Source organism: Oreochromis niloticus, linkage group LG14 (assembly GCF_001858045.2).
Source record: "Oreochromis niloticus isolate F11D_XX linkage group LG14, O_niloticus_UMD_NMBU, whole genome shotgun sequence".
Classification (NCBI taxonomy): domain Eukaryota; kingdom Metazoa; phylum Chordata; class Actinopteri; order Cichliformes; family Cichlidae; genus Oreochromis; species Oreochromis niloticus.
The window spans coordinates 10,610,624-10,625,426 of NC_031979.2; the positions used below are offsets into that span (position 1 = coordinate 10,610,624).

Genomic DNA, 14,803 nt, shown 5'->3' on the forward strand with positions numbered 1-14,803 from the left:
CTCGATGTCTAATTTTCACATTCAGTTCATTACTGTGAGGAGAAGGATCCTGGAGTTTCTGATTGCAGATTTCACTTTAGGTATTTTGCATTATACAGCTTTTTAAAGTAGATGGGACTCGAACCATTAGAACTAGAATTAATTTAGATTTTTACACCTTATTTAGTTGTTTAACTATGTAAATAAAATGTAAAATAATAGAACATTTTTTTAAACCCATGTAATCATAAAAAGTTGCCTGTGTATGGGTAACTGAAAAGGTTATTTGGTGCGTCACTCATCATTTTTGAAGCACTGTTTCCTCAATAGTTAGTCAGGAGAGGGACAAGTTTCCACCTGTGTGATGTCTCGGAGCACTCAGTGATGTCATGGAAACGATACAGCTCAAAACAGGGTTTTCTTAGTCACCACCACCGAAAATGAAGTGACCTCATTTGCAAGTCCAGGTGATGTGGAAATAAGTGCCACTCCTGCCCAAAGTGCAGTGTGAACAAGCTCACCGACAGTGTGTGGGCTGCAAACACTCTCGGAGGAAAACAAATTATTTTGACCCAGTCTATAGTTTGGGATGATAATGAACAACTTTTCTAAATCCATTGTAAGATGCCAGTGTTGAGTCTCTGCAGAAAACGGCTAAATTAGGTGCCAGTATATAGAAGAGGGTGCCATGTGGACACCAGGTCATTTCACCCAGTTAGGAACCTTCCTAAGCCAAAAAAAGATGATTCCACTTCACCCCACATGCTGACAGGGCCAGTCTGAGATGACAATAGAGTGGGGAAAAGGGAACGCAGACATCTACAATAAATGCGCTTTAAAGTTTGACAAGCATGTTGAATGTCATGACTTGGACTGGATTTTGGGTGATGAGCGAATGCCTCATGTGGTCCCGTAGCAGGAATTAGCTGTTAAGACCTCAAATATTCTCAAGATTCCTGTATTATCTTTTGATTTGTGTGACAAATGTGATTTTTTTTCTCCCATTACTGCTGTGCCTGTTTCCCATAATAATGACGGTGACATATCTCCACAAGTGATGCCCTCGCTCTCTTTTTTATTGGAGCACTAAAATCGGCGTCTTGAAGAAGTGCTATTAAACTGGCATCTTACAGGGATGAGATAAAGAATTGAACTTTTTTATGAGGGGGGGGGGATATGTCTATGATTTAATGAACTATAGCATAGCAGGGTGAGAGAGCCTCAGAGCAGGAAAAGGTCAAGTCAGGAGGTGGAAGTAGGAAAAGTAAGAACAATGTTGAGATTAAGGGCTTCTCGTTGTCCAGCTGTAGTCCGTAATTACTCACGTATCAGGTTCTGCTGTGAGATCTGCTGATATTTAGACTAGAATGCCTTTTTTGCTTCTATTCAATTAAGTTGGTTCGCCTTGGTTTGGCTCGTGCTGGCTCCTAGTAGATAAGAGTGCATTACAGAAAGCTTCATGTAATGCAATAATGCATCCTGAGCAGAGCATTATAGAGCAAAATGACACTGTGGACAACTGCAGCGGCGATAAATGAGCCCACACAGAGGGCTGTGCAGTAATCTCAAGTAAATGTGTAAAACAAACAGGACAGCATGTATTTTGTATGGATGTACTGTGATTATATAAGTGCATTTTTTTTACTTGTTGCTGCTGCTGTGTGTCCGAGCAGGTGGGAAGACTCCACTGCAGAACTTCCTCGGGATTGCAGAACAGCACATGGGGCCTAATAACGGGGTGAGCACACACTCGATTTGTACGTCGTCACGTGAAACATAAACGGCAATCAGCACTGTGACTGTCATCGCTGTTTTCAGGGAAATTTCCCACCTTCTCGTGTTAGCGTTACCCCGCCCGCAACTCGATCGCCTCCTCTTTGGATGGTCAGGCAGTGTATGAATCCCGACTGTCGAGTCGACCGTGTCAACAGCAGAGGCTCCAAACCGCTCTCAGATATTGATTATGTTTTTTTAATTTGTTTCTGCTGCCGAGCACCCATGACTCATACCTCCCTGCTTCTCCTATTTCTGTATTCTGGCTCTTCACTCGCTTCCTCTCGCTGTCGCCTCTGCACATCATCATCCACACACACACACACACACACCCAAAAAAAAAAATTGAATTTGCCATTAAGTTATTTTGGGCAACAGATAAAATTGGTGCACAGACAATGAATGTATCCTGAGCTTGTGGCTTCGCACTGCAAAGACCTGCAAAGCAAAATCGTCTATTTTGCCAAACCGTAAACTTTAAAGAGGCACTCTGTCTTCTGTTTCACAACTCTTTGGTGGCCCGTAGCAGGAATGGGGGTTCCTACTTTTGACAGGTTTAGTCATGCGTCACACCGAGATAGTTATTAATGCAGCGAACCAGCCGCTGTAATGATGAATAGTGAAATAAGAAACCGCTTTATCAATTTTTTCACAACTTCTGGCTTGAGCTCGACTCCTTCAAAGAGTTGTTAAAAAATGCCAGTAGGTAAAAGGAAAGCCTTGAAATCTCTACAGAGCAGAGAATAGCAGAGAAAGTGAGTCTGAAAAGCCTCTGGTATTGATTAATAGTCCTTTGCATTCCCGTGAACAGAGTCGTTTCTCTACAGCTGTAAAAGCTTCACTATCTTTAATATGGCGACATGTTATAGCTGGATCTTTTTTTTGTAAATTCATGTTATTCACGCCTTACTTTGCCCAGGCTCTGGTGACCCAGATGTCGTCCCCCGTGGTGACGAACCCCGCCGCGCTGACCGCTGAGGAATACTTCAACCCCAGCTCGACGACCACTCAGAGGGATATCGGCCACCCGTGCCAGCTCACAACCAAGACACAGAGGTGACACATGCCCACGGAAAAAGAAACAAAAAAACAAACCAAACATTCAGCCATGCGTAGAGCACAGTCGCCCTGAGTCGCAGAGTCGTTGTCAGAGCTGACAAAATGATGGACAGAGAAGAGCCCAGAGGAAAATCGTCCGTCCGCAGCAGCTGACCGCCGAGCTTCTGAGGTGAAAGGCAGTCAGATGACGGCGGCAGACAAACACTCAGGTTTTTACAAAGCTAGTGGAGAGTCGAGCAATTAGTGGGTTTCTGCAGTCGATCACTCAGCTCTGGCTCGATGACTCATGGCACATCATCTTCGCTCCAGCGTATTAACAAATGGAACAAAACAAATGAAAGAAGGCTTTCTGTGTCGCTCAGGGAGAAAGAGCAAAAATCAAAAGAAGTGAAAATATGAACTCAATGAGGAAAGTAAAAGCAAATAAAAGAATGATCTGTTGAATGAGTGTTCAGGTGTTTTTGCAACATAGCTGATGTTATTCCGCTGCCCACAAATCCGGGTTGTTGCTCTGTGTTTTGGGTCTTTCGGACATTTCCAGTACCATCATTCTTCAGCGGGTAATGAAAAGTTGCTGGACATCGGGAGGACGACAGGTCTGAGGTTGTAGAGCTGCCTCTCAATCTTGTGTTCATTCATTGGACAAATTAGAATATGAGAATCGATCGGCCTCGGTTTGAGAACGACTCAGCAGCTTGTGGACAGCCACTGTTAGCTGATGTGATCAATGTCTTTGTGCAGCTTCCTCCAGGCAAACATTTAACTGTCTGAGCAAGAGCATAAATTGCTTCAATTATGCTTTAGTCAGAAATGTATTTGCTTATATTTATTAATTAACTCTTTCTTCCTGCCTTCTTTCTTTTCCCATATGTGTGCTTGTTCCCAGGTTTAAAGCTAAGTTGTGGCTGTGTGAGTCCCACCCTCTTTCCCTGGCAGAACAAGTGGTGCCTATCATCGATCTCATGGCGATCTCGAACGCCCTGTTCGCTAAGCTGCGTGACTTCATCACTCTGCGTTTGCCGCCTGGCTTCCCTGTCAAGATTGGTGAGCGCTGCGAGATTGAGACGGATGATGGGAGGGGGCTAAGATGTTGGCTGTTTAAATAAAGGGGGAGGGCGCAGTTATGGAAAGGTTGGAAAATGGACACAAAGATTAATGGAAAGTTAAGACATGTAGAGAAAGGATGTCAAAAAATGACCAAATTACTTATAAGATGTATCAATCATAAAAACAGAATAATTGATATAAAGGACATGTGTGTTATTGGAGGATGGGGGTGAAATTTCTCTCCTGTCCTTGCAGAGATCCCTCTTTACCACATCCTGAATGCCAGGATCACCTTTAGTAACCTGAATGGCTGTGAGGAGGGAGCCGGTGTCCGTGCTGACAACGAAGTGGTGGTGGAGGGCGAAAGACAGAGGGACACCCCGAGGACAGACACCCCTTCTCCGGGCAGCGACTCCTCCAGCGTCTCCAGCTCTAGTTCCACCAGTAAGCGCCTCAGCTGTAGAAGCTTTTTCTTTTACTGGTCCACAAAAAAATGTTATATTCTTTTTAAACATCAGTGTAATTTATTATATGTATATTTTATGTTAATAATGTAAGTCTGCAAAATATTGTCACCAAATCGTTGAACTAAATTGAGGCAAGTACACCACATGCCCCCTTTTAGACACACCCCTGCGTGCTGCAGGTATCCCTGCAGCAGAACATGTAATCCTGCAGCAAGTTATCAGATTTAAAGATCATAACAAACTAAAGTCATTGGTTTATCTGCATAGAGACATATTTTACTTTAATGTCTGTAGCTTTATTGGACAGCATATAAAATGGATGTAACTACCATGACGCAACTCTCTCGAGTCTCCTTTAGATGTCTTCTAGATGAGCATTTAGTTTTTTATTCAATATGATCGAAAACAAGTGACTGAACCCATAAACTCATCAGGAAAGTGTTTCCAGAGGTCAGGGCACAAAGCTGTTTTCGCTTAAACTTCTATAGTAGTGGACGTTTTTTTTGCAACCACAGCTGTCGCCATCTGGTGGCCTTTAGATAGAGTGCAGGTTTTCAGGCGTGTATGCATTGGCTTCATTGTTCCAACCCAGAAGCTGTGAGTTATACTCCTGCTGCGTAAGGCAAACAGCAGTGGTGACTAATACAGCCACACTCCTGACTTTGAACCTAAAAAAACATCCAGTCCAATGCATCTGACATAGAAACCGCCTGCCTGTACTTTGCTATTTCTGGCAATGGGATACAACACCTCTGACTAACCAGTGTTTGCTGGGTGTTAATTACAAATACTCTAATTATACACTTTGGAAATTTCAGCAAATACACATTACTGTGCAAAGGTCTTGAGGCAATCCTCATGCCTTGATATGTTTCTAGGAAAATGGGAAGTAGGTGCAGCGATTTGCATGGACACGTGCACGAAAAGGACAACAGAGTTTTTACAATTCCAACAAACTTCAAAGTCAATATTTGCTGTGACCACCTTTATTCTTCAACACAGCCTGAACTCTCTTAGGAAGGTTTCTTTACGTAGTCTTCAGGAATAGTTCTCCAGGCTTCTTGCCGGACATTTAAAGCTCTTTTCTGTGAAGATGATCCCACACTCTGTCAGTAACGTTGAGGTCTGGGCTTTGGGAGGCCAGTGTATGATCAACAGTGTTCCATTGTGTGTTTTTCTACCCAGGTATGATTTTACTGCATTGGAAGTGTGTTTGGGATCACCTTCATGCTGAAAAAAAATGAGGCTATGCCAGTCAAATGCTTTTTGAAAGAATCCCAACATGACTGAAATGAATCTCCAGATTATGACAGAGGCTCCACCATGTTTTACAGATGTGCTATACCTCTTTCCCGATCTTTTTCATACATACTGATGATGATTTGAAGCAAACATTTCAAATGTGGGTTCATCACTCCATAAGACCTGTTGCCACTGATTCTAAGTGTAATTTAGCATACCTCAGCTTTTTCTTCCCACTGAGACCAGTCTCCTAGTAACAAAGTGTCTAATGTTACAATATAAAATTAGTTCTTATTGACTGTTATGTGTAGACACAACACTGGTTCATACTTTGAGTTTTTGAGTTTGAATGATTCATTGGTGAATATTTAGTGGCTAATGTCTCTGAAAATAGTCCGGTGCAAAATGAGTGAAAATGCAGCCAAAGAAAAACTGAAAGACCTTTGGAAAAAGGGAACTACGACTTATACAAAGTACAATTTATTACAGGCTTTGGGTCAATAGACTGAGGTTTTGCCTCATTAGGTGACAAATGTAAATCTGCAAATATGAACTGTTACCTATCAGATTTGTCTGCTTTCTCCCAAACCTCTGCTGAGTGACAGGCTGACACTTATAAATTTGTGCAATATCTGTTAATTCAGGGGTTTAAGTCTCCTCGTGCTTTCTTTTACTCAGAAAAAAAACCTCTTGTGTTTTTCTTTTTCCGCTCCTCTCCTTTAGCCTCCTTTACTGCCAGATAACACTCCTTCCCATCTCTTGCCCTTTGCCTTCCCCCCCTGTGTGCTGCAGTGTCCTGTCGAGCCAGCGAGATTCCCCCGTGTGTGTTTGAGGCCCCACCTGGATACACCATGCTAGGAGGCAAACAGAGAGACAGCATGAGGGAGGAGGAGGAGGATCTGCTGCAGTTTGCCATACAGCAGAGCCTGCTGGAGGCTGGCTCCGAATACGATCAGGTGGCTTCAATGTGAAACTCTTGAGAGATCATCTTTTCTCTTCTGCAGACAGCTTAAATCAGTGCTTAACTGGCTATTAGCTAAATCAAACTGCTTCATACGTTTAGCTCAGGCTACACATGCACAGTTAGCAATGATCCAGATAGCATAGTCATTTAAAAAGCAAATTGCCCCTGAGACAAAACTAGACTACAGGAGGGCTCCTATTTCTAACTGAAGACTCTTAGTCTAGCTGGCTTTTTTGACAGTTACATTGGCAGTCATCATCAGGTTGGAAGCTAAGGTTAGCTTCCTAAAAAATGAATCTTACACTTCATCATTTCTGATGGTGCTGTAGAGGTTGGAGTGTATTCCCCGCATCCTATAAAGAGCAGCTGATTGTAGCCTACACATAGTGAAAGAACCTGTGTCAGCATACTGGAAATGCTACACTGTGGATGAGCTGAACATATATCTGTTTAAATCAAGCCCACAGACTAGCTAATGGATGATGCTTAGGCAGTGCAGTTGCACGTTATGAACACACCGGATGACTGACATTCCTCACAAGTTCATAATTTGTTAATTTATACAAAACAGTAAAAAATTTTATTCATATGAGATGCTCAAATTCATGTACCATAAATTCTTATTGTTCTCTATCATTGGGTTGCCCAAATTGTACTAAGGGCTCAAAAAGTGTACCCTACACCATTGCACCATGAGTAGCTGGAGCCATTGTTGTCCAGTACTGTGTGTTCAGAGATGCTCTTCTGTGTCCTTTGGTGCTGTTCAATCAGCTAGCTCAAAGCAGTCGGGACATAAACAAGGCATTTTTACCCAAATCTCAGACCATTCTCTTTAAACAGCAGAGATGTTTGTGTGGGAAAATCCCAGCAGATGAGCAGTTTCTGAAACGCTCAGACCAGCATGTCTCACACCATCAACAATGACACATTTAAAGTTCCTTAAATCATCTTTCTTCCTCATTCTAATGCTCAATTTAAACTTCAGTGGATCATCTCGGCCGTGTCTGCCCAAATTCAGTTGCGACCATGTGATCGGCTGATGAGACATTTGCATTAAGAAGCACTTGTGTGCATGTATATCTTTAGCAGCCTGTGAGGTGCATCTCTGCTGCAGAGAGATTCTGTCCAGATGAAACAATAGAAAATAACTCTCATGCTCTCATGAAAGGTTCGCCAAAACGCAAACTGATGTTTTGCAATGTATCTTGTTATGTGTTTCAAACATGTTAAATCTGATATGTCACACAAATTCTGTGTCTGTTTAAACAGTAGACGGTGGAGAAGCGGCTTTTCCATACTAATATGGTGCTGACGCGTTACTGTAATTAATGGCAGCAGAGTATGACATATCTGTGTGTATATTTCTATGAACAGGCACAGGTAGCAAATGTGGAAAGTATTCTCCCTGCTTTTGAAATATACAGCGCAAATGGCAGCAATAAATTTAACCATAAGTCAAGCAAGACCAGACAAATATACTCGGTGAAGTAGGGAAAAAGTGAGCTGTTTTGAAAATAAAAAAACAATCAGTGCTGAAGTAAAATCAGTAAGTAGAATAAATTGGCTCTGATGTGTGGCGCACACTGCCTCAGGATCGGCGCGGTTTAAAATCCCAGAGATCCTCGGTCCTGATAGCCCTTGGCCTTCTTCCAGACGTTACAGAAAGTGAGGTATAAATAGGCTCTGTGAGACAGGTCAGAGAACATCCTCTGAGTTTTCTTAGCTGAAATACACAAGAGGAAGGAGCAGAGGAGGCAAGGGCACGGTTGCGGCTTAGGTTTTGTGCTGCAGTTTGTGCTCTCGTCTCCAGCAGCCTGCTGTACCGAGCGCTTCCACCGCTGCGCTGCCGAGAAAGGTGACACTTTTAATTACTGCTCTAATACCGAAGCAGGACAGGTGTTAAAGGATCGCACCGCCGACACGCCGTGTTTTACAGAATTCACTGCTGTACAAATCTAGCTTACACTGTATCCTGTCATCTTCTAAAAGAAACGCTTTTGTTCACAGCTTCCATATATTTCTGTGACAGTGTGAAGCTGAATTTGAAACTTGAAAGTCTATTTAAAGTTAAAGCCTCGGAGATTTCCTTGTTTTACCCTATCCCCACATTTGATGATTAGCAGTGTTTTGTTTTTTTCACCAAAAAGCAGCAACGGACAAAGAGATGTGTTCACACGGTGAACAGAAAGGCCCGAGCCAACCAGGGGTTTAAATCCAGAGTTTTCTAAGTGTGAGGCGACAGTGCTAACCACTGCACCACCATGCCCAGTTCTGACTTAAACAGCAAAAAGTAAAGTGTAATTGCATTCAGCTCCAAATATTGACATTTAATCTTTCTTTTTTTCTTCTTCTTTTATTTTGGGTGGGTGTGAAGGGGTGGAGTGGGAGGGGTTAGAAGTGCAGACAATGTGACTGTTAAAAGCAGCAGGTTGAATTGTGAAGTGTACAGCGCTCAGATCCAGCCACATGCTGCAAAACTGATGGATGATGATGACCCAAAAGCGACCCGAGAGTTTCTCAAGGCAAAGAAATGGGATGTTCTTTAATGGTCGAGTTAGTCACCTGATCGCAACTCAACACAACATGGTTTTCATTTATTAATAGCAAAACCGAATGCAGGAAGACCCACAAACAAGCAGCAGCTGAAGGTCGTTGCAGTAAAAGCCTTGCATCCAAGTATTAAGTATAATATATATTTCACATTATTTTAGCTTGTCCAGTTAGTTTCAGGCCTCCAAAAATGGGGGAGTTTGTATAAAAATTATGTAATTCCCAAATGATCAATGCAAAATTTATGTAAAACCTCTTGAATTAATAATAATAATAATAATAATAATGGATTGCATTTATATAGCGCTTTTCGGGACCCCTCAAAGCACTTTACAATACCACTATTCATTCACTCTCACATTCATACACTGGTGAAAGCAAGCTACAGTTGCGCCATGCCCAAGAAGACAGTTGTGTCTGAATTCTACGATGAAATGATCTGCACTTCAGTGACATGTTGATTGATTCCAACACTTCCGCTGTGGTGGTGCACAGAGGCAAAATACTAAAACAAACTAGAACAAGGCCCGAGTTACTCAAGACACGTCATATCCTGATGACACCTCTCTGACCAGTCGGCCTCCAGGTGCAGGAAAATGATTAAACTCAGGCTGAGAGGGAGGGGTGTCACAGGAAGCAGGAAATAGAGCGTTTAAGGTATTAAAACCAGATTTTAAGGAGAAATCCTCAAGATTAGGTAAGAATGCAGAAACCAGCTGAGAGCTCAAGTTTCAAATCTCTGATGATTATGATGGTTTATTTATTAATATATGCTTATATATGGCATGTGTGCATGTATTTTATGTGAAGCCTAATATTTAACAAGTGCTTCTCATCTTTATTATTCAGTGGTAGCATTAAAACTGTGCGTGGACTTGAGTAGGACCTCAGCCAGGATCGATCATTTAGTTTACGACCAAGGCAGCTGGCTGTGTCCCTACCATACGTTAACAGGAAGCCGCCTACAGGGAACGAGGATAAATTTGTTTTCCATGCACCGCTTCCTGCAGCGCTCCTTCACTGACTTCCTGTGCCGCCTTCTCTTTTGTGTGCCCAGGTGACCATCTGGGAGGCGCTGACCAACAGCAAGCCGGGGACTCACCCTCTGTCCTGCGACCCGAGTCGTGTCGAGAGGTCAGAATGAAAGTCTTTGTTTTATTTTGGGGGATTTTTAATGACACCCACGTGTTTGAGTTAAAGCTCTTTGTTATCGGGGACTTTGTTAGAAAGCGTCAGTGAATTAAAGAGAGCGGGACTTTCGTTGTCAGCAGCGAGGGGAAAAAAGCCCCCGCATAAATCTCCTTGAGTGTCAGGATGAAGGCGATTATATCCTGCCATCCCTCCACCGCATTGTCTCTGACTTCCTCTCAGCTCTCTTATGTGTTGTTAATCTTCAGTGTCTCGCACTCCTCTGTGAATTTTTTTTTCCTGTGGTTCTTTCCTCCCATACTTGACTTACATCCTGTATTCCTGTCCCATTCCCTGCTCTATTCTCTTATCCATCCTGCTATTCTCCCCCTCTCCTATCTGCTATCTGAGCTCCACTGTGTGTGTGTGTGTGTGTGTGTGTGTGTGTGTGTGTGTTTGCAGAGAGGGGGTGTTGGTGGGAGGATGAGAGAGTTGAGAGAGTTTCCTGCTTTCTCAGTTGACAGTGCTGTAGTTGACTTTAGCCTCTGTTATCTTTAGACAGCGTTTCTCTCTCTGGGTGCCTTCCCTGTTTGCAGATGAGTGGTTGGATGCACAGACTGTCCTATTCTCTTTTTCACCGCCTCCCCCCCAAGTCTTGCTGTAGCAGTGTTTACTCGAGCCAAAATTATAACCTGAGGAGAAAGTGTTGGACCTATAGACCGACACCAAGAGAAAGTTGCAAAGCTGTAAAAATAAGAACAGAATGCAATCTCATAAACCCAAATTTTACAGTAGAACACAGAAAATATGTCAGATATGGAAAAAAATAAGCTAACATCTCAGCAGAGTGGAGGCAGATTGGCTCAGTGGAAGTGGGACCGGTCACTAGAGCAGCACTGTCGGCATCGAGTTTGACAGCGTGGGAAAGAGGAAGTGATGTAAATAACAGACCAGCAGTCAGAAACCCAGGAAAGCAGGCGGATCATCCTTGATGAACTTAACCATAAGTTTCATTTCTAAAGGGCACAGTGAGCTGTTCTCACGGTGATTTCTGGAAGTGTTCCTGAGGCCATGCAGTGTTTTCCACAACAGAATCATGCCTGTTTTAATGCAGTGCTGCCTGAGGGCCCAAAATTACGGGCCAGTACTGCTTTTCTGCCTTATCCAGAATTTTGGCAAATTGGTGAACGTCTTTACTCGTGAGAAACGCTGCCTGTCTTTTTATACCTAGTCATCTTACTGACCTGTTACCCAGTTAAACTAATCAGTTGCAAAACGTCCCTCCAGCTGTTTCTTTTTAGCATCACTTACTTCTTCTTTTTTGAGATGTGTTGCTGTGGGGGCATCAAGTTTCACATGAGCTAATACTTTTTCTAAAGCAATAAAATGTTTAACTGTTTGACATGTTTTCTGTGTTCCACTGTAAATAATGTTAGTGTCTGTGAGATTTTCATGTCAGAGTCCCAAATTGTATTTTATTTGATGCTTTTTTTGGCATTGGGGTTGCAGAGAGAAATGCTTGACTATTAAACTAAATTTAGGGAAACCGTCTCCTCTCCCCAGAGGATCGACCTCATGATCCATTTCCACAGAGAGACTCTGGGCCCCGTGCAGAGAGTCAATTGACAAGTGTGTAGTGTCCTCAAAATGACTTAGCTGGGAAAAAAAACAGTGATAGCTAAAATGCTTGACTCCAGGCTTTCTGTGTCCATCTTTTATGGACAGTCTGTGGTAAAAAGTTTGGTTTTTTTTAGTATTTCGTGATGAACTGAGCACAGTTATGGGATCGCATGTCTCGCTGTGTCTCTTCTGAAGCCTTTGTCACAACTTCTTTTTAAATAAAGCGTTTACTAAGACTCCACGATGTAGTCTGCAGCTAAAGTGAGTCGATAATAGCTTTCTCCCACCGTTCATCAAATCTGCAGAATGACAGACGGTAATAAATGGAATCAGGACGAGACAGATCCAGGTTTAAGTTCCGGTGGAGCGTTAGATTAAAAGACAAAGTGTCACGATGAAAAGATAAACAGCAATCAGAGGAGATTCTCATAACCTGGCAACCCAGACCTCATTCATTATTAATGCCTTGTGACTCACAGTGAAAGCATTACTGACTTATCCTTATTATGAATGATGCCTACTTGCCCACTGAGGAGGTTTTTAAACCCGTGTTTCCTCGCCCCTGTACGCAGCACCCCCCAGCACAAGCCCCGCCCCCCCACCAGCCTTTGCTCCACCCCCTCCAAGAAGAAGCCGACCACCTGCAGCTACGACGAGCAGCTGCGCATCGCCATGGAGATCTCAGCCCGGGAGCAACAGGAGGCGGAGCTTCGGCAGCAGCAGGAGGAAGAGGAGCTGCAGCGCATCATCCAGCTGTCACTCATGGAGAAATGAGCCCCTCACCCCACACCCTCCCTCTGAACCAGGCGGGCCTGCCAGGGTGGGGGTCTGGACTGAGGGAGGTGGGAGGAAAAGGGCAGAAGTGTCCAGTGAAATTTAAAAAGAAAACCATCTTAGAGGTAACATCTGACCTGGCCGTCTCTCCCCTCGCCTCAGCCAGACCCTTTTCCCGTGAAGCCATGAGGTGGTTACGTCTCCCCGGCTTCACGCAGCCAGAGATGGACGCACGCCTCGTCTCTCTTCTGCCACATCGGCACTTCCTCGACCAGTGCCAGTTTACAACCAACGACACATCCGGTACAGTTTAACAGGAACTCCACCTCGAATGAATGATTTCTGGGGGGGGGGTTGCAAGCGTGCATGTTTGTCTGTGCGTGCGTGTGCGTTTAAAACAAACCAGCTCAACGCACAGAAGGTCAATAAGGTCAACTAAATGGTTCCCCTAAATGTAGTGTGTCAGGCCAACTCACTGCTCCAGCACCTAATGCACACTCACCCCACGCTCCCGTCATCACTGAGCGCGTGTGGTTTTCAGTCCTGACTGCGTTGAAGAGCGCAGCGGCATGGAGAACGCCTTCCTCATTTAAAGGCCGACAAATAATCAGACTTCCTCAGTTTTTAATGAAAATTTTTAAAATGATGGACTAATGTGTTTCTTCTTCTTCTCTTTTTTTTTTTTTTGATTTGCACAAAATCCAGATGTACTGTACTTGTGGGTGAAGCACATATATGACTGTTAATGGGTGTTTCAGTTCGAGCACAAAGTTTAAAACAAAAAAAGAAACCCAGGCCGGGGTTTAGTTTTAAACCTTGACGCTGGGCTTTGCAAGGAGCATAGTAATGATGAGACTCCCAGATGAACACTAGGTGTGTACTAACTATACTGTATGTGAAGTAGAGCATTTATTAATAAAAACAGTAAGAGGAATAAAGGTTTGTGTGTGGATCGTGGGTTAGAGAAGAGTTTTCTCTGTAAATTTGCTTTTTCTCACCTTACATGAGCTGATGGTTGTTTGTTTTTGTTTTTTTGTGCGTGTGTTTCTGTGCATTCTAATATTTCAGCATGGTCTGTATCCAGTGGAAGGGGCGGGGGTCTTTTGCGACCTACGGCAAGTTTCACTAAGCAAATTTTTTTTTTAAAAAGCTGGAAACTAAAACCCAGTGTAAAATCACCCCTCAAATGTTTTCTTAGAAATTGGCAGGGTGCAAATGTAGATGAGCTCTGAGGGACTTGTTTTTGTGTGGAGGATGACGAGAGCAGGGACACCTTATGCTCTCTTTTTTTAAATAAAGTGAGAAATGTAAAACTTTCACACTCCAGTATCAGCACAAACTGAGGATACCACCTTCTCTTTTCCTTCTGTAATTCATGGTTCTAAGCTTGCCCGGTTGGGTTAAGAAGTAAAAAAATGCTCCTTTTGTTTTTTACTTTTTGAAAAAATGTTGCAAAACATTAAAAAAGGACGGTGTTTTCATGACGTATGCTGGGAAGTGAATTGACATGATTTAAATAAAGGAAAATCTTTTTTTTTTTGGAGAGCAATGTACAAGTGTGTTATTTGATGTTTTTTCTTAAGCTTTTCAAATGCTCTGTAAATCCCTTGACACCCCCCCCCACACACACACACGCGCGCGCTACAGTTCTTCCACTGTTAAGTTCGTTTCCGCGGTCCTCTCCAGTGGAGGATGGTGACAAAAGCAATTTATTTCACACGAGATTGGGGAATGCTGCGGCGTCTGTCAGCACCAGAGAGAGCTCATCTGTTTTTAGCAGCTGCCACCTTCATCATCGTCCCTGTGACATGGATTCCCAGAGCCGAAGAAGTCTGATCCAACTGGGTTGTTTTTTTGTTTTTTCTGGCTTTAGTTATTTTAGGCTTACAAGGGAGAAAAAAAAAGGAGGGCAGATTAGAGGCTGTAAAACCTCCAAGAAACAGCACTCAGGACAGAGAGAAAGAGGAAGAACCAGCAGTGTGCATTATGAAAAATACCAGGACTGTGGAAGGTACCGAGCTGCAAGCCTGTGTGAAACGAATTTGCAAAGAGCTGCTGATATGTCGCGTTCAGAGCATCAGTATGCAAAGAGGAAGGATGCCAATCTCAGCCTTTCTCCAGCCCCTCTTCTCTTCTGCTCCACTGATTTTTATTCCCTCTCCTCGTGATATACACACACACTCGTATTTTATTTGAAAAT

The 14,803-nt window shown here is 43.2% G+C and overlaps 1 protein-coding gene across 2 annotated transcripts in view; it reads left to right on the forward strand.

Annotated features, from left to right (window-relative positions):
* ankrd13b (ankyrin repeat domain 13B) overlaps positions 1-14,156 on the forward strand; it is a 42,130-nt gene extending 27,974 nt beyond the window's left edge. For both annotated transcript variants that reach the window (XM_013266847.3, XM_013266848.3), the window contains exons 10-16: positions 1,653-1,717; positions 2,672-2,808; positions 3,698-3,855; positions 4,114-4,302; positions 6,360-6,523; positions 10,139-10,215; positions 12,402-14,156. In XM_013266847.3, the coding sequence (XP_013122301.1) occupies positions 1,653-1,717; positions 2,672-2,808; positions 3,698-3,855; positions 4,114-4,302; positions 6,360-6,523; positions 10,139-10,215; positions 12,402-12,603 (992 nt within the window). In that variant the 3' untranslated portion in view covers positions 12,604-14,156. The remainder of the gene's footprint in view (positions 1-1,652; positions 1,718-2,671; positions 2,809-3,697; positions 3,856-4,113; positions 4,303-6,359; positions 6,524-10,138; positions 10,216-12,401) is intronic.
* Positions 14,157-14,803: the final 647 nt, after the last annotated feature.